At 34.8% G+C, this 21302-nt stretch overlaps 1 protein-coding gene across 1 annotated transcript in view; it reads right to left on the reverse strand.

Moving 5' to 3' along the window:
* The window catches only part of CDK14 (cyclin dependent kinase 14), a 568043-nt gene that overhangs the window by 292514 nt on the left and 254227 nt on the right, over nt 1-21302 (reverse strand). Inside the window, exon 7 of the mRNA XM_024765183.1 lies at nt 3094-3156. Coding sequence (XP_024620951.1) covers nt 3094-3156 — 63 coding nt within the window. The remainder of the gene's footprint in view (nt 1-3093; nt 3157-21302) is intronic.

Consider the following 21302-nt stretch of genomic DNA (forward strand, 5'->3'; position numbering starts at 1 on the left):
GATGACTCTGCTGTGGAGCCTAGTTTGAAGACCTCTTTGATGATGACCAAAGTTTCTTGCACCCTTAAACATTCCAAGCACTGAGACAATCCAGTACATTTTGGCAAAACCTCAAAAAGCCAAGATGTCAATAGCTATGGGGAAATGGAAACTTATATACCAACACCTATCACTGCCTTTCAGTTATACAGAAAGGTATAAAAAGAGGTAAATCACATCATGCACTTTTGGAGGCAAAAATGTAGTAGAGTATCAATCTGTAACCATGTGAAACAATTTGTGAGTGAGAGTAGTTCCTGCTCCATATGACTAATATCTAGACTCAGTGTTGGCATCATATCTAATTTCTGTGACATTATTTATGCTAACTGCACATCTCATTCACCAGTGAATTTCCACCACACCTTAGGAGGTACGAGCTCCTGCAGTAATAAACCTTGTTTAATGCCCCAGTACAACCTGAACTTGAAACAGGTAGCAAAAACTAAGTATTTTAAGTACGAGGAATGATCGTAGGGTGAAAGAAAAGCTTGCAAAACTTGGGTAACAGCTGTTGAAACACAATTTCAAGGAGTGCAGCCTAGTAACTGAAAACCAGTAACCTAGAAGCTCAATCTTTCCATGACCATTAAGAGATTAAGGAAAAAAAAAATGTAACGGATGAAGCAGAATTTACAAAGGCTACAAAAATCACCAGTGATACTGGCAATGCTTTGTGGAATGAGCTCTCTTTCTTTATTTCACCAACAAACTTGCCCATAACTAATGACACACAGTGTTGGTGAAAAGACAAAACAAGGATAATGGAAATCCAGTGATGCCATGGTTTTTTGAAAAGGCTCAGGCCAGCTCTTTAATCTTAATCCTGTCACTGAATTTGAAGTCTGGAAATCAAATTTAGCTCAGAGTAGCCTCTGATTTCCACTGAGGCTGGTAGGCCCTGGGCTTCCACTAGCTGGACTCTCTACAGATTCCCCAGGCTAAAGTGGGAAAAGGGGGTGGGGAGGGGGGAAGGAATTCGGAGATTGGGGTTGACACATATACACTATTGATACTATGTATAAAATGGACAACTAATGAGAACATACTGTATAGCACAGGGAACTCTACTTAATGCACTGTGGTGACCTAAATGGGAAGGAAATCCAAAAAAAAAGGGGATATATATATATATGTATAGCTGACGTATTTTGCTGTACAATAGAAACACAACATTGTAAAGCAACTATACTCCAATAAAAATTAATTTAAAAAATAAATAAAAATAAAGTGAGAAACAGGAGTAAGGATGTACTGTACTGTTGATTGTGAACCCAATCAACCCTAAGAAGAGAACATTAAATGTATAAATGAGACAATTTGAGATGTTTTAATGTTAAAAAAAGAATTATGTATTAATTATAATACTAATGTTTAAAGTTAAATTTGAACATGAACAAGATTAAAAAACAAATCTCTTCATCTGTTAAAATTTCTTGCCCAATCTAACCACTAAAAAAACTACCTATGTCAATGGATACAGATTTTTAAGAAAAGTGAATAGTCAAACAATTTAAAAGAAATCTAAACGAAACAAAAAATCACAACAACAAAAAAGGAGATATATGAAAAAATCAACAAATACTGTAAGTACCATATTGACTCTATTACTTATTTTAAAAACAATGTTTTGTCAGATTTCCTACAAGTTCCTACATTTTAAAACTGTACAACATAGATGACCACCATAAAAACCCTCATTATTAATTTCATATTAAAAAGCACCTATAATTCATTAAGGAAAAGAACCAATCCAATAGAAAAATGAACATATAAGAACAGGTAACTTGTAATAGCGGAATTACAAGTGGTCAAGAGACATGAAAAGATGCTCAATGTCACTAGCAGTCAAGAAAATGTCAACATAAAAAATATTTCATTTTTTACTCATCAGAATGGCAAAAATCTAAATGACTGGTTAGTCAATCCTAGGGAATGTAGAGAAAAACAGTCCTTCTGTAATTTACAACCTTGTGGGCAAAGGTTCCAGTTAAATTCATTAAAACTGACATCACATCTCTAATTAATAAAGAAAACCCATTAACTAGATATTCAAAAGAAATGAGTATAAAGGTTTTATACTAATATCTACTCTAGAATCATTTTTAATAGGAACATTTTGGAAACAACCTCAAGATCTATGAATAAAGAACAGTTGCAAATTACGGTTTATTCATACTATGGAATAATATGCAGTTATTAGAAAGACTGAACTACATAGTCATGTATTGATTTTAAAGGATATCTATGACATATTCTAAGAGGAAAAAAAACTTATACAATATATATATATTATTTTTATAAAGCAAAAAGAAATAAACACATGTAATACCATATATACAAATATATCTCTCCTAGCAAAGGGAAAAGTACAGAAGAAAAAATATGCCACATTGCAAGAAAGGTGCAGATAATGAATGGGACGAAATGGAGACAAATAATTTTACTTCAAATACATTTATAAGTTTAGCCTTCAGATAAACTTTGGTATCTTAAGCTTGAAATTTTTGGACAATTTCCCAAGATGGTTGCTAGGTCAAATCTTAGAAAAACTTAGTTCTTTTTATACACAGTAATCCAATTTCTGGTAAAAGAAATGAAAAAAAAGCAGTAGGAAAAACCATTTTTATCTGTTTGTACAAACAAGTGAAATATATGCACCATGAATTCACCATAACACTGTTTTGGATCATAATAATACTTTATCTTGAAACCAACTGGTACTGCAATATGGAGCTCCAAGCTAGAGCTACTGGAGATTCCCCTCTTCTGAAAACAGTGTTATGACAGGATTCCAGTGGATTTTACTCATTACTGGCAAACGTTTCTCCATGAAGAAAAAAAACAGGATAAGGTCTAAATAATAATACCACAGTGAAAATATTTAATGTCAAAGCATGGCTTCCAATGTCAAAGCATAGCAATGACTACGGTTCACTTCAATATTACTTCTCTTTACACAATTTTTTTAAGTTATAGTAGAGAGATTAGATTTTTGCTCAAAACATGCACATGAAGAATGCTAACCCTTGACTTAAAAAGATCTTTTCCTACCTTCACATTATCTGGATGCAGCCCCCCAGGGTGCTTGTCCATGTACTGACATAAATCAGTATGCTAGAAGAAAAAGGGGAAAATGTATTAACATCCCTCTGGCTATAACACAGTGAATCAATATTTTTTTACTTCAAAGTCATCATTACATTCTGAACAAAGCAAATATAAGACAAGTGGGTGGATTTTTTAGTGTATGCAGTTGCATGCCCCTCCGCCCCCTGTTTTAACCACAATCAAATCATTATCTTTACCTCTAGGCTCTGTCTTACATTAAACATATCTGTATGTGTATTAGAAGGAATTCACATCCACAATTTTTTACTTTGTTAAATGCCTAATTTTCTCCTCATTGAACATACATCTCTTAACTGAAAAAAAAAAAACCCTACCTAAAAATATATGTCTTAACTTAAAAAAACTAAAGCACATACACACACACAATTAACCAATCCAATTACAATTTGAATTATCTTGTATTTTCCAAGTGGAAATGCAGGTTATGATTATTTATGTTATATGAGATGAAAATACTACAAACAGATCATTACAGTAAAATTAATCATTGGATTTGAGTGTTTCATAACTATATTTATTAAAAATAATTTTCAGATTCTCAGAACTCTTGAATATATTTGAGAAAATATTTACTTTATAAAACTTTATAAAGATTTACTTTATAAATCAATACAAATACTTTCAAAATTATAAATTAAGACAAATACATCCAGATATAACTTAAAAGGAATATCCCTAGATAGCAACTTATGCAGTTATTCCTTCAAATATCCCAAGCTCAATTTGCACACAATTATATATTTTCTTTTTAATGCTTTCTCTGTTTATATTATGAGTTACATAAAACTTGGAAAAAAACATGTAGAGTTGCTATATAAATTTTTCTAATCTTATTGGAGGATACTGTAAGATTTGTGACATTAAAACACTTAATCATTCTGTAAAAGCCAGTGATCATGATTATTCGTGCCCCATTATCAGGCTTCAATTATTCAGGAATCATAAGTTTTTGATACTTTCAAGAACCTGTACCATGGCTATAGCCACGATGACAACAGTTCAGATTCCTTTATGAGTTTTTATTGCATGCCAGGTGGTAACTCCCAAGGATACAGAGCAGAATTTAGCATTCATTCATTATTCATCATGTATTTCTTGAGCACTTATTATCTTCCAGGCACTACACTAATCACTAAGGGCATAGAATTCAATGAAATAGATGCTGGTGGAAAAAACCAGGCATGTCAGTAATTACAGTGGAGTATGTTGTATATTAAGAACAGTACTGGGTAATGTTTGAGGACATAGCAGGGGGGAACTTATTGTGGTCTAAAGATTTCAGAAAGGCCTCCAGAAAGCATTACTTCTAAGTAAGACCTGAACAGAGAATGAAAAGGGTCAGCCAATGGAAGAACAAAGGGAAAGAAGATGGGACAGAAGAAATGCTCTTAGATATATTTTGAGACAATATTGCCTTTATCTTGCACCACACCCAAGGTGTTTAACTTCCAAATGAAAGTCAAGTTCCATGAGGACAGAAACTACATTTGATTTGGAAATTATTGTCTCTCTGGTCCAGTCAGTGACAGAGAAGAACAACTAAATAAATACAAGTGGAAACAGCTTTACATATAGTATAGCTCATTAAAAATGAGCCTAAAATATAATTATAATGGGTTCCATGGAGTTTTTCCTGACTATATAAAAGTTTTATTTCATGCATTTAATTAATTGAGGACTGATTTCTGGATCCCAAACTGCCACTTTATAACTCCATATAATTAACCTCTCTGTCCTTTCAACTAAGGCTAACACCTTCCCTAGAGATTTCTGAAGAACATATAAAATAGTACATGAAGCACTGACATATATACACTACCAAATATAAAATGGATGGCTAGTGGGAAGCTCCTGCATAGCACAGGGAGATCAGATCGATGCTTTGTGATGACCTAGAGGGCTGGGATAGGGAGAGTGGGAGGGAGGCTCAAGAGGGAGGGGATATGGGGATATATGTATACATATAGCTGATTCACTTTGTTTGTTGTACAGCAGAAACTAACACAACATTGTAAAGCAACTATACTCCATAGATATTAAATAAATAAATAAAAATAAATAAAATAGTACATGAGAAAGCAGTTTTTAATCAATAGCATGATACACAAAAATAAGGTAGTATTTAAGATACTGCCCATTATACAGTAAGACTCATGAGGGGAAGAACTGTAATTTGCTCATTGCTTCACACACAACAAATAAAGTGGTAAATAGAAAGTACACCCAATCATAACAATAATCATATAGCCACATGTTAAAATTCCTATTAAAAATATAAATTTTCAGTTTATAAAACAAAATCAAACTCACACAAGCTAAATATACACAACAAAAAATAACAGAAAACCTGAAAATAAAGAAATAATATATCATATTATATATTACACATTTACATTATTTACGCTTTAGGATATTTATACTGGTAAATATCAATAAAAAAGCAAAAAATCAGCATATCAATATAAATATTAGACATATTAGAATTCAAAGGGCAAGAATCTGGAGAATCTCAAATGGAGGAAGAGACAAGAGGTAGTACAAGGTCTTATTTTTATACCCTAGCAAACTTCTGTTCTACCTGCATTAAAAACCGTTTTTTTCCCCTCTCTTTTGTAATACACAGTACTATGCCTGGAACTGCATTAGATGTGCCTAAATTACAAATTTCATCACATCTCTTCTTTCTTTTTAACTTCTCTCCTTAGTTCAACTCATTGGCTTATGTGACCTTTATGATTTGCACTGGTCCCGAAATACAGAACTAAACTTAACAATAATGCTGGGAGGTACTTCTCTGTCATTCCATTTTTTAAAGTCATCCTACACATACAAGTTCTGAACAGAAGGCCCCTATGGCACATGACCAACAGATCACTATCCACCGATGAGACACAGATAATCTCAGGTCCATCTGACTTGATCTCTGACTATTTCTTGTTCTAACACTAAAAGGAGTATCTTTAGACTAGGTGCCTGGTGACTACAGATCAAACCCAGTAACTCTTCCCCCTCCAATCTCTATCTTGGCTCTTGGCTAACATCGCTTCTTGCCCTCACTACATTATGCCTCACTTCATCTTCCTACACCCTCTTATTCACTCTATCACTGCTGCTGTTCTTCAGGGGAAGGCCTTCAGAAGCACTTGTGTCTGACAGGTTTATACCTGAATCCCTAAGAATACTTCATCAGTCTTCCGTGGAGTGTGTGGTTTTAAACGAAGCTATCAAGTGTGGCTAGATTTGCAGACCAAGAAGAGGAGTGACAGTAAAAAGGAGCTGTTAAGGTTCAGTCCCCACACTTGCATACATTTCTTTCAAAATCAAGTTCCTCCTTCCTCACTGTTGATTACCCATCAAGTAGCATTTATTTGAGAATTTACATAGGTACAGGAGTGTTTCAAGGGGAAGGAATCTGAAGAACGTATCTGAAACCATAACACCCTAAACATAAACATTCTCTGTAAAGGAGCCACATTTACAGTTTAGGTTTCTCCATGTTGGTTTCATTACTCTGTGGCTGGATCAATTTAGAAGGCAGGAGACAGATCTCTCTTCGTAAAAAGGCAGGATACAGAAAGACCACAAAATATCGAAAAGACTTCTTACTCATAAGCACTTTCACACAGTAGAATCTGTTAATTTCAATCATATGTAGACCTGAGAACTGCATGACTAACAGTACACAGCCATGAGTCTTAAAGAGAAAGACATAAAAGGAAATTACAAAGATAAATTATAGATATGATGACAATTTCAAAACAGGCCTGAGTGGAGAACAGCCCTTCAAAAGAGTACCAGGAAAGAAAGTCCAGCCAAAGAAAAAGATGAGAAACTAGCTGGACCATGACATTCACCTTTTCATATTTTCCACTCTCCATTCCTTACTCTTTTTGAAACTGACTTTGGGTGAGGGAAAAGCAGCAATATACTGCCACTGAAAGCCACTGATAAAAAGGCTCTCTGAAGACCACAGAGTCAGAAAAGCTCTTGGACATGAAAGTTTACCCAAATTCCTGGGCAGAAACAAGTATAAGTCAATTATTAAGTAGGCTTCATCATTTAGTGTGTGCTTATGTTTCTTTTTAATCAATGTATCATCCATGAAGTGAGGTTTTCCAATTTTTGGCCCTTCAAATGATCAGACCTCTTACTCAAGAGATATCAAGTTCCTCAGATAAATTATGCTTTTGTATTAGCACTGGTCTTCAGACTGGACTTTTCTCATTAAGCAGGAATCTAAATAGAGCCCCTTCCCTAAAACATGCATTTTTTCCAGTCTCTTATGTTAAGCATGGTGTCTACAATATTTGTCAGCTAATTTTGATGTTTTTCAGAAGCACTGACAAAATATGACATTGAAAATAGCACAGCCCTATTTTCCAGCATCTAGGTTAAAAATAAGGATGTCTTTCCATGGGGATAACCATCAGAAATCCTCATTTTGAAGTTATGTTACACACAGCCTCCACATTCTTTACTTCTTTTCATTTAGTTTTCCATTTTGACAACAAGAGTCAGTATATTCAGGCTTAGTGTAATTTTTAAAACATTAAAAACAAAACTGCTTCGCAAGAATAAGAATATGGAAAGATTCCAGAAGATAATAATACTAATTCTGAATTTCTTTCTTCTTAAGGAATAGGCTTATTTTATGAATAAATACCAAGACTCAGCTATATTTTTATTTTGAAATTAATGAAAAGACTTATAAAACAAAAAACATTAAGTGAAAACACGTGATTTAAAAAAAAAAAGATGGGATATGTTAAGAACTAGTTGATAACATGTACAACTTGAAAGCATAAAAATATAGAGCCCTCCTTTTCCGGACTGATTTTGATTGTTTAAGGAGCTCCCTGGTCCTCATCTCAGTTTGATTACACTCCTATCTCTTCCTTATAATGAGTAAGTGACCCATTATAAAAAACCTTTAAATAGTACTCTGACTGGTAAGAGAGCTGAAAATCAAGAAATCTGCAAATATCTAAAGGACAAGAGCAATTATTTCCACTCTTCAGTGGTACCACACGGGGTCCCAAAATTAATGGCAACGATGGCAACTTTCGTGTCTCCAAGGCAGCAAGTGTGGCAGACGCTTACTTGTGATGCTTAATCTACTACTGGCTAATGTCACCTTTATTACCATTGTCCCATGTCTGGGACACACCACATGCACTCTAACTAAAACCACACTTTAAGAACAGTTGCGCATTTTGGTAGAACTCACTATCGTTTTAGTTTTTAATCTGTTTCACCTGTAGCTCATTAAAGTTGTGTGATTCACTGGGGAATAGCTGCTGCTAGAGGCAACTGAAGAAAACTTAGAGAAGTTGAGCGCTCCTTTCTTCTACAGCAGTCAATGCCATTTCCTCTGGCTATAATCTCTGTTTTAATCAGCCTGCATTGCTGTGAGAATTAATACATCAAATTACTGAGCAGCTAGTTTCAAACTGCTCTTATACGAAGTCCACAGGCTTAAACCGACTTTGCATTTTTTTCCATTAAGCTTTATAGTACTCATTTATTTATTCCCAAATCATAATTAATAAAATTTTAATGTTGTGAGTTCCAATACATAAGCACTGTTCATTAGTGAGAAAAAATGAAAAGAAACACTAATCAACTTCCCCTTTAAAACAAAACCATAGCCGTTCAAGATGCTTTATAGAGAAGGTTTGTACCCGCTATATACCACAGGGACCCACTTTTAAAACAGTGGTTAAAAAATAATTTATTTTAAAGTTTGTAAGTATTCTATTAAATGTTATTTAAGCTTTTTGCAAATGCATTGAAATCCCTTTTCTTTAATGACAAAAACAAGACATTCATGAACAAATACAAAAGTACTATCTCTTCCCTCAGAAATAAAAATTCTAATTATGATTACCGTGCCTTAAGTCGCATCATAGGACGTGGTATGACAATAGAGAAAATACGGTCTTCCAATCTGTTCCATACACCCAAAATTATGTTCTTAAATGGAATATTCTCAAATATTCTACTGTTCTTGTAAAGACTTATTTTATATATTCCAAAGCCTGTTTCTAGGTTATTTTATTTTCACCTGTTTTTACGCCACTTAGGAAATGTTTGAAATTCTGCCAGTAAACCACACACATATTTCCTGGGGAGGGCAAGGGTAGTTAACATACACAACAGTTAATACTATATAAAAATCCTCTCATAGTAATCACACTGCCTTGGCTTATTCCTAATTAAATTAGTCATTTTTTATCATATAATGTATTTTTCTCCTTTTGGGACAAAACAAACCTAAATGTGACTTAGTGATCCCATCATTCTAACTAATTGGTTTCAGCTGTCATTTCTGAATCTAAAATGCATGGGCAGCCTGGGGATGGTGACTGGAACAGGAAGCACTTCCAACCACATTCCCATTGTGTAAAACCAGCAACCTGAAAGATCTTTTCCATTAAAACAAAAAACTTACTATTTGGCTTCTGGCAATGACACTACGGGTAGAGAGATTGTATAGGTCTACCCAGGCGGTAAGACTGTCGTGAGTCATTTTTCTCACATAAAGAGAATGCAGACATTTATTTTCCAGTAGTTCAAGTGTCTGAAGTAGTTTCAATATTGTAGGGGGTAATTCATAAACCAAACACATATCTATATCCATATATCTATGTCCATATCACTTCATAATACTTATAGAGGGGTATAAATGATAGTCCTTTTTTAAATTAAATAAATTGAAAGTATAGATTTGGGAAGTTTCAAAAATGGTGGAAATCTTCTAGAAGAAGAACACTGTGGTTCTACAGAACCAAATGCTATTACTGCATTAGAAGACTGTGTAAATGTGCTCTCTTGAAACAGTGAAGGAAAGAGTACTCAGCATGGTTTATATGCCCTCTGGCACACCATTCACAAGCCTAAAACATATAATAAATTTTAACAGAGTCAAATAGACACTTTAAAAAGATTTTCATGCTATTCTGAAGCCACGTTTAAAAGGAAAAAGAAAAGGCCAATGGGTATAAAGAATGGAAAGCTCTGATCATCCAACATCCTCAAGAATTTGAAAAAGAAAAGGTTAACAAAGTGGGCCACAAAAAATTTTTTGGAGTCAAAGTATGAGATGGAAAAAAAAAAAAAGGAACTGGAATAGTTCTCAGGAATATATTAACTCTGAAAACCCTTCTGGAGCTGCCCTGCTGGAAATATGAGAGATCCTGAAATTATAAGGTAAAAGTAACATGAGTGAAAAGATTAGAAACAGAGGAAAAGAGGAGAGAGGGAGGAGAAACAGAGGGAGAGAAGACAGAGGAATCAAAGGTGGCTATCCTGGAATAACTTTTTCTGGCTACAAAGTAGAAAAGATGAGCCTTTTTTATAATCTGGGGTCTAAGGGTTAAGAATAACACCCACATAGGGACTGATCATACCAGATGTGTGTTTCAGAAAACTTTATGAAATATACTGTATAATGAGCTTCAGGTACATGGTTTTTTTTAAAATTTTTATTGCAGTATAGTTGATTTACAATGTTACATGTTATTCTTCACTTTAAAAATAGTAATTCTGGAACACGTAATCACAAGGAAAACATTAAACAATTATAACTTGTTAACGTTGTCACCCTTTTTTTTGGCATACCAACTGATATTCAAAATATATTTTCAAACTCATAGTGGGTAAAGTATTGCAAATGTATAAAGATGGATAAACAGTATTCACTATTCAAGAGCTTACTGATGACCATGGGGGAAATAAGAACGATAACTCAATAATAGTCTCTCTCTTATCTTAAATGAAACATTTATAGCTTTGTTCCTATCATTTGACCAAGTAGTGACAACTTCAGGTGTTTTTTTTCCCCAAGGAAATACAGAAGGATGTATTAGAAGGAATGTTATTAAGATTCTGCAATGCAAAATACCTTAGAGTTATTAAACATGGTTATGAATATCTGATTATTTATGGAACAAGAGCTGTGTGCTACAGACTCCAAAATGGGACAAATCAAAATCTCTTGAGCGGGCGAAATAGTTTGAAAGATAAGTTTATACTACAAATGTAAAGCTCATTTATAGCTTCAATTAAATCCCTGGCTGGTGGGAATACAAATAATTTAGAATGATAAAGCTTTCGGGGAAAGTCCTGACAAACAATGAAGTATACGAAATGTATGTTTGTTATATATGATGAAAGAGACAACTTATACTGCTATTCCTGTGGCACACCTGAAGCATAAGCACATTATAAGGTAATGTACTTACATTTAGGTAAGATCTATTTTTTTCATTAAGTTAAATTATTTCAATATAGTACATAAAGGGGCAAAGATAGTTTAGGTTTCCTCAAACTCTGTGAGTAAAAGGATCACACCAACATTATTTTTTTTAATGCAAGTTTTTACCTACAGGGTCTAATGCTCTGAAGCATGAGCAGTTGAAGAGTAGTGAAACATATTGTTAAGGATCCACAAAAAATTGTAAAAGTTTTGTCTGAAGTAGCTCTTTTAATAGCAAAGAATAAAAAGACCTCAGATCACAGAGGGGGTTAAAAAAAAAAACCCATGAATTCTTGTATTCTGAGTACCGCCAAAAGTTAAAATGAAGTAGAGATTCCAAAGTATCTTTTTTCTTAGCATCTACAGTCAAAAGTCAAATTGCTGGCTTACCTGACCTAAAAAAAATTTACCAAAGAATAAATCATCACTCTGTTTCTTTTCTTTCACTACTTGCTTTTGCTCAATCCATGTACAAAGGAAATGTGCTTAATTCCTTGCCATGCAAGAGTATGAAATTAGGGCTTCCCTGGTGGCGCAGTGGTTGAGGGTCCGCCTGCCAATGCAGGGGACACGGGTTTGTGCCCCAGTCCGGGAAGATCCCACATGCCACGGAGCGGCTGGGCCCGTGAGCCATGGCCGCTGAGCCTGCGCGTCTGGAGCCTGTGCTCCGCAACGGGAGAGGCCACAACAGTGAGAAGCCCGCGTACCGCTTAAAAAAAAAAAAAAAAAGAGTATGAAATTAAAGATACCCTGGAAAAAGAACTGCTTTATTTTTCTTTCTCCATCATTAGACACTTGCAAACTTGCCAAGATAATAACTTTCCCAGGAGCTTGACATATTTGCCAGATATAGTTGATATTCTGAATATGAATTCTGAAACTTCAAGAAGTGAAGACCGACATTATTGCTCCTCATGATGTTTTAAACTTTTATACCAAAATCTGTTATATATTCAGTGAATCAGAGCTAAAAATATCTTTTCATTTTCCTGACTGTACAATTTGCCATAAAAAGGTTACCGAAAAATATTTCAAGAGAAAGAATAAAGTCTCACTGAGTTTGTCTGGGATGAATTCAGGAAGTGCTTTCCTGATGCTGTGGTTGAAAATACCATTTGAAAGTCAGTCTTAGCAAAATTTAATAGAAGTTATTGGAGCTTAAATTTTAAATCAGTCACTAAAAAATTGTTAGAAAATCATAGTGGAGAATTTTGGCCAAAACATTTCAATATTTACTTCAAAATAAATTAGTAGCCTAGCACGTAATTATTATAATCAACATATAAAGTTGGTTGTAATAATTTGTATCAAGAAAAACATAGCAAACACCATTCTTGACATAGAAGGTGACCACATTTGTACTTGACCCTTGATGCTACGTATGATACAAAAGCTTGTCGTAAGCAAGCTGATTTAGTGCCCTTATTGATAAAACATGTAGTTCTTAAATGTTAAAAAACCAGAATCAAGTGTTTAATATTTTAAAATAATCATTATTTAAAGTTTTATTAAGAATTTTAAATTTATCCAAAATTTAAAATGATATCAAAGAAAAGCACGGGATTTTTATACTAATGCAAAGGGTGCATGAATTTTAAAATGTGGATAAACTTTGGTACATAACTACATTTATTGATTTGGAACAATGGTAGCATTAACTTCTGTAAGTTTTTAAAAAGGTTAAAAAACAGCATCTGTACTACATAAGTATAGTGTACACACAAATATACACATATACATGCATACAACATGCATGTGAGTATGAATCATAAAAGGAGTCTTCAAAAGAAAAGCACATGGTAGCATTGGCTTTCTCTAGAGTAGTTGGATACTAAGTAATCTGGGATATGTCCGTCAAGACAGGCCAACTTATGTTGCTGTGATAACAAATAACTCTTGTTCACAATTTATTGGCCAAAGCAATCCACAAGGCCATGCCCTAGTTTAAAAGGGAAGGCAGGTATAATCTTCCTGCAAGGGTTGGGATCCAAATACCAGAAAACAGTAATACAGTCATCTACATTAAGCAAATTACACTCAATTTTTTTTTTACTCTACAATAGTAAGAATGATAAATACATATATATTTGCATTGAATTTTATTTTTAAGACTTTTTTTTGATGTGGACCATTTTTTAAGTTGTTATTGAATTTGTTACAATATTGCTTCTGTTTTATGCTTTTTTGTTTGTTTGTTTTTGGTTTTTTGGCCCTGAGGCATGTGGGACCTTAGCTCCCTGACCAGGGATCGAACCCACACCCCCTGCATTGGAAGGTGAAGTCTTAACCACCGGACTGCCAGGGAAGTCCCTTGCATTGAACTTTAAAAGAAACTTTTGTCAAGGATTTAATAACTTCAAAAAGGATGCTACAGTTTTATGAACTCAATTATTTCTCATCCAAAGTTAACTTTTCTAGAAATTCTTCCTATACCAGGTTATCTTTTCCCCCTCTGAACTCTGAAAATCTTTTGATTTTCTGGTATATGTCTGATATATTTGGATATGTAAATCAGAACCCCATATTTTAACAGTAACTTCCCTAAAAGATAACAAATCCCTATTAAATTAAAGGGTTAAATTGCATTTTAAAATTAATCTTGGGCTTCCCTGGTGGCGCAGTGGTTAAGAATCCACCTGCCAATGCAGGGGACACAGGTTAGGGCCCTGGTCCTGGAAAATCCCACATGCCTCAGAGCAACTAAGCCGGTGTGCCACAGCTACCGAGCCTGCGCTCTAGAGCCCGCGAGCCACAACTGCTGAAGCCCACACACCTAGCCCGTGCTCCACAACAAGAGAAGCCACCACAATGAGAAGCCTGCGCACTGCAACAAAGAATAGCCCCCGCTCACTGCAACTAAAGAAAACTCGTGCACAGCAACGAAGACCCAATGCAGCCAAAATTTAATTAATTAACTTTAAAAAAATAAAATTAAATTAATCTTTATGACACTATGCCATAGGTTGGGTTCTCCAGGTGGAGTTTGGGGCTACAGTATGCATATTATGTAAAAGGAATGAAATGTTTATTAGGTGAAAGGAATGAAAAGAAATCAGGACTGGACAAATGACGTGAAAATGTGATGCAGGCCAATAAAGCCTTGGCCAACCTAGCCCCAGATTTGCCCTGTGTTGGGCAGAAATGGCCAGGCCTTTATACTTCCGCCTCACATAGTCACCAGATACAGGATGCCTGTGGAAAGTCACGACCTCATTCAAGATGGGTCCCTGAAGCTGAGCCAGATCCCTATTTGCTGACGGAGATGCATTCTGGTGACCATATAGCTATGCTTGTTGTAGCTAGGCAGCAAGTTCTCCTTTAAAGAGGATATGGACCCCATATCTTTGTGTCTGTTATGCTCTGTAAGGGTGTTTTAATGAAAACCTTGAAAAATGACTCTACATTTATAGTACACACACACACACAATCATATCTGGTGCATCCACTTTATGGGAAAAAAATACCAATTTGGCAGAGATGTATAGAGTTTCTAGTGTAATTGTACTAAGAGACACACCAAATGAGAAATCAGCCCCTGCCCTCAGGAAACTAGCTGCCCATGCATCTTACACAGATGTCACAATGATAGAAAAATAATCAAGTTGTCCTGCTCACCCTTTGCAAGATACCACTCAGTTCACTGTATTTTTACTCAGGTAAAATCTGATTTAAAAAAAAAAACAAAAAGAACTTTAATCCTCTCTTTTCTTCTTCTAATAAATATTCCGTTACTAATCATCTCTCCCCACACCTCTTCTCCCCAGCATTGCTGACTTTCTGTCTTGTTGTTAGAATTAGATACCGTTCCTCAATACATATCCTAAAATCCTAGCTAAAATACTCAACATTTTGGCCTTCCCTGCTGCTTCTAACTTCCCTATCCAAGTAGAAAGGGCAGAGAAATATAAAGAGGAGAAAAGGGAACCAATTCAATCTTCCAAATGTTCCTGATGATGGCTGAAATGAGACTCAAAGCTTTAAAACAAAGATCACATATTCAAGAAAAAAGGAAAAACCCAGAAGAAGGAAAATTCCTACTTAGCAAATAGCTGCCATGACAAACTTGTTTTTCAGCTTCTCAATTATGAAATAAAAATGAGGCATGAGCATCTGTTGGGGATTTATAACTGGACTCCTATCTGCCAGGGAAAAAGGAGTAAATTACTCAGTTGAAATTGGAGGTTAACTTAGAACTATAAAGTTCATATTTCCAAAAGGAAGTTTCTAATCATACATAGCAATCAAAAACCTAATGAATCTGCAAAATAAGCAACCTATACATTCTTAATAATTATGTTTTAAAATCAGAATGCGTCACCATTTTTTATTCCGTATACATACACTTACATTGTAAAAAGCTTCTTATTGGCTTTAAAATGCTCTCAAATGTATGAGTGTGTGTTTATACAGCCTATCAACATCCCACAATCATCATAACAAACTATAAGAAAAAACAAACAAAATGACTAACTGACCAATTAACAATCATAAATATTTTCCATCAAGACAGGACATCCTAATAAAGGCATGGTCACACTTTAGACACTGCTTGTGTGCCTAAAACTGGATGATAATCTAATAACAGTTCATTCAAATATCTTCACTCCCACTAGCCTTGTCACATCTGATAAACTCTGATAATTGATAAATAGCAAAGATTTATATACTCCATAACCATTAAAGTGAAAAAATTATCTAGTTACACAGTGGTATACACAATGACAAGCTCAAGCATTTGTTCATGTTTAAAGTTATTAAGAATGGATACAATTCCAAGGTAAAGATGGCAAACTGGACATATGTACCCATCCTGTACTCTCTTGAATCCCCACTCACCAAAATTTTAGAAGCTCCAAAACAGATGGTAGCAAGTTTAGCATACAAAATGCAAACAAACAACAAATGATTATTAAACTGGCAGCAGGGAAAGCCTAGAAGCAGCCTTATTTATATGACAGAACAACCAAAAGGCTCAGGGCTGACACCAGGAAGTGGGAATGACCAGAAGGTCTATATACAGAGGTCTAAAATATGAAAGCGTGATTGGAAGTCTTTTCAGTAGATATTTAATCCTTATATCCCTTATCCCCCTCTGCTTACATAGGTAACTGCCTCTACCAAACCCAGAGAGGGCAAAACAGAGAACTGGGAAACCCAACCAGTTAGGAACAGGGATACCATCCTGAAACAGGAGGATTAAGTGGATTTCCATCTCCCACTCTGCTTCCAGAAGATTGTCAACTAGGACTCTATCTTCTAGGCAGGAGTTTAGGAGAATTTTTACCAGGAATCTTACAGCACTGCAGGAAAGATGGATAGTGATATATCAAGGGTTTCTCAACAAAATGGCTTCATCAGTTCCTACAGTGAAATTCATGGTGAACCAGCTACCCAGCACACTTGGAGCACCCAATCAGGTTGTTACTGCACCACTTTTAAGTTATGGCCAGACAACTAAGAATCACCAGTTATCACTCCACAGCCTCTAATATTAAAGACAGAGACCAAAACAAACTAGAAGAAAAAAAACTCAGTAGAAACAGAGAAAATACTGTTAAAAAAGCTTCAAAAAAAGATCATTAATATTTTCAGTGAGTTAAGAAAATATATTGCAATCTTGAAACAAGAAAAGGATATTATAAAATGGAATATTCTGGGAACAAAAAGGTCTCTTAGAAATGAATAATATTAAAAATTTTTTAATTTCAATAGAATAGGTGAAACACAAAGTTGAGAAAATGTCCCTTAATGATGAGCTAAAGGAAAAAATAATTAGAATATAAGAGAGAAAAGATAAGAAAATTAGAAGAGCAATCCAGGAGGTCCAACATTTACATAATAGAAGATCCAAAAAGAAAAGAAAAAGTGAAGGGAGGAACTCATAACAAAATAATTTAAGATACTTTCCTGGAACAGAAGGACATATGCACATTAAAAGAGCTTGACCTCATTAGTCACCAGTCACGAGGGAAATACAAAACAAAATGACAAGAAGAAACTATTATACACCCCCTATCACCAAAAAGGCATACAATAACAAGTACTGGAGAGGGTGTGGAAAAATCGGAAACCCCACACACTGCTGGCTACATTGTAAAACGGTGCATGCAATTTGCAACATAGTTTAAGACAATCCCTCAAAAATTTAAAGATAGTCATCAGATGACTCAGCACACCCATTCTTACGTATATACTCAAAAGAATTGAAAACAGGGACTCAAAACAAATGACTACACACAAATGTTCATAGCAGCACTATTCACAGGAGCCAAAAGATGAAAACAACTCAAATGTACATCAGCTGATGAATGGATAAACAAATGTGATATTATCTTGTTAACCAAGATTTCAGAAATCGAAATCTAATTGAAATAGAGAGGCTTTACTTGGGGTGTGTCAGACTACATGTAGGAGACACAAATTCAAGAAACACTTGAATTGTGTTCTGTAGCACTACAAAATGGAGGAAGCTTATAAAGGCAGAAATTGCAAGGCCACAGTTAGCTACCTAAATTGTTTGTCAAGAATTATAATTGGAACAGGCAAGAAGTAAGGGTGCTTGTTAAGCAGGGACTGGTTGGGGTCTGAAGTGGTTGCATAGTTACAAGGGGTGGGGACCTTGAGACTATATAAAGTTGCAGCTGAGGGATGTTGTTCTAAACACAGCTGGTGGTATCATAGGGTTTGATATAGTTCAGAGCAAATTCAAATGCTCAGTGGGGCAGAGATGTGTCTGAAACCAGAACCTCAATGACTGCCTGACACCCTTTTTGTATGCCTGATCTATGATTATGCCATTATAATTTCAATTTGTCATCAATCCATATACCATGGACAATTATTCAGCCACAAAGAAGAATGAAGTACTGATACAGGCTACAACATGAATGAACTTTAAAAGCATTATACTAAGTGAAAGAAACCTGCACAAAAAGTCACATATTAATGATTCCATTTAGATAAAATGTCCAGGCAAATCTACAGAGATATAAAGTATATTAGTGATTGCCAGCAGTTAGAAGGGTAAAGAATTCAGGGTGACTGCTAATGGATATGGGACTTCTGTTTAGGGTGATGAAATTTTCTAAAATTAGGTAGCAGTGATGGTTCCCAAACTCTGAGAATATACTAAAAACCACCGAATTATACACTTTAAAAGAGTGAATTTTGTTATGTGAACTGTTGTATTAAAAAAAAGAGAATGGAAAGACATGAGTTTCCAGATTGAAACGGTGCACTGAATGAAAACAAAGCTACATCTTGGTCAACTCTTTGCTTCATCGTGAAATTTCAAAACACTGGAAATAAAGAGAAGAATTTTAACAGAAACAGTGGAAACTAGACAACAATGGAGCAATTTCAGTGAAATTCTAATGAAATTATTTCCAACCAAGAAACCTATATCTAGCCAAAATGTCAATCAAACGTAAGTGCAGAATAAAGATATTTTCAGCAATGCAATGTCTCAAATAAAAAAATGTCCCACACACTCTTTCCTAGAAAGCTATTAGAAATTGTGTTCACCCCAAAACAAAACAACATGAGATGGAGGAAAAAAGAGCTCCAGCCCAGTAGCGAGGGGAGGGGCACTGCAGGAAACCAGTGACAGGAGATGCACCAGGCAGAGGCTTGGGGAGGTCTTGAATTAATGGTAGAAACGAAAACTGGGCAATTATTAATTTCAGGGAAAACAAAAAAGCAATCACAGTATACTACATGCCTCAGCTATAAACAAGATTTATATTGACATAATAATGTGAATTTTGAATTTCTGATCTAATCAAAATTATAATATACCTATATCGAGAGGATGGAAGGTTGGGAGGGTGGCAGGATAGGATGCTCACTTGTTTCAAAGCAGAAAATTTTTTTAAAAGACCACTAAATTCCCATTTTTCACTGTAGGAATCAATGGATGATGCCAAAAGGTGAATAATCAAGAAGTGGCAATAAAAGAAAGTCTTATTAAATATTCAGAGGAAAATCCGAAAGAATCAGTTAAAAGAGTTGAAAGTAAAAACTATTTTTCATAACAAACCACAGAATTAACTGGCTCTTTATATGCGTGTGATGTACAACTTGCATAAAAACAACAATCACAGCAACAAAATCAATGATTTAACCCTGGTGTGGGTTTAACTGCCCTTTACCAATGCATAAAGTGCATATTAAACTAAAATATTATGTGATGTTAACTGAATGAATTTGAAATAAATAAATGTAAGAAATAATAATAATCATATGAAAGAAGACCATTCATTATAATGGTTATTATAATGATATGCCTTTATCAAATTACTGATTTTGAAAATTGGTGAGAAGTTACAGACACTCCATTTCATATGATATATAATAATGTATACTTCGCTTAGAGATAAATCTGCTAATGATTTTTTCTCCAATTACTTCATGGTCTATTCAAACATAATGTGAAGGTAATTGGAATTATTGAGCATCTTCATCCTGAACTTGGGCACTTTCATCAGACGGCAACTTTAGTACTTTAGCTGGAACGTTTGTCCAATTTCTCCAAGCTGATCATTACTGTCAGTCACCTGCCCCCTGAAATATGCACAGTTTTTTTAAGATTATTATTTCCTTAACTAAGGAAACCTGGAAATGATTTTTGTGAGGAAAAACAAATGATTAATACGCGAAATATGTTTTTTCCTTTCTAAAGGAATTCTCTTTTTTTACTACTGTTATCTTCCCTATGACTTCCTTCTACAAATGAAGTCTTTTTTTTCAGTCCATTCTTTTCAAATATCACAGATTATACCAGCTTCACCATTAAACGTCTATAGTTTAAATGATTAAATTTGAAATTAAAGTAAGAAAAATAATTTTTAAAGAAACCATAGGGGCATACTGTATTGTCATAAAAACAGTCTAATCTGTAGTGGAATGTACTCATAAACTGTGTGTCTTTGTAAATAAGCAGGCATTTACTATCACAACAGTTAAAGATCAGACACGCTCCCATCTTAAATCATGTGGATTAAAATACTGAACTGTAATCAGGACTTCCGAATAAGGAATGGCAACCATATGAAATAAAACTAGAACACAGAGAAGATAGGTATGATGTAAACAGAAAAAAATACACTAAAATCTCAGCACCCAACGTGACAGTGAACAAACACAGTTTAAAGTGACTAAAGGAGACCATGACTCCCTATTAGATGAGAAAAAGCCATTAGGGAAAAGGACAGAAAAGAAGATAATTGACTCTGTCCTACCAATTAGAGAAATAAGACATTCATAACAGAGCACGGATTGAAAGCTGGCTTGTTTTCTTTTTCATTTCTTTAATTTCTCCTTATGGTTCAAAATTCTTTTATCTTTAGCTGCCTGCACGTTCTGTCATCCGCAACGTTTACATCTGTTCACTTGAAGTACTTGGTTCTGCATGGCAACCCACCCCTTCAGAATATAAGCTCACAGTATTACACTGCATAACTAGCTCTCCATATATGAAACTAAAACATCCTTGAAAGTCTTCCATAAAGAAAAGTCCATGAGTCAAATCCAGTTTTCCTACTGTTGTCACTAAAACACAAATATATTCTAGTCCATGACATGTGAAGATCTATGACAGCGACTTATAACTCAAATGTCACATGAAGATTATCTAGTCTAAGATCACAGTCCTCCACCAGATTTCAACCTCGTTAAAAGTAAGGGCTATATATTTGTATCCCTAGAGCTTAAGAATAGTCCCTGGCACAGAGAAGACAGGCCACATATGTTGGAGGAAAAAAAAAATGAATTATTAAGCGAATGACCATAACAAGTTGTGTTTCTGCTTCCCAAAATTATGCCAAATGGGATGAGTTTAAATAACAGTGCAAAAACTTGGGCAGTCCTTTGCTAT

The sequence above is a fragment of the Neophocaena asiaeorientalis genome, unplaced genomic scaffold (genome assembly GCF_003031525.2).
Source record: "Neophocaena asiaeorientalis asiaeorientalis breed wild unplaced genomic scaffold, Neophocaena_asiaeorientalis_V1.1 scaffold63, whole genome shotgun sequence".
NCBI classification, from domain to species: domain Eukaryota; kingdom Metazoa; phylum Chordata; class Mammalia; order Artiodactyla; family Phocoenidae; genus Neophocaena; species Neophocaena asiaeorientalis.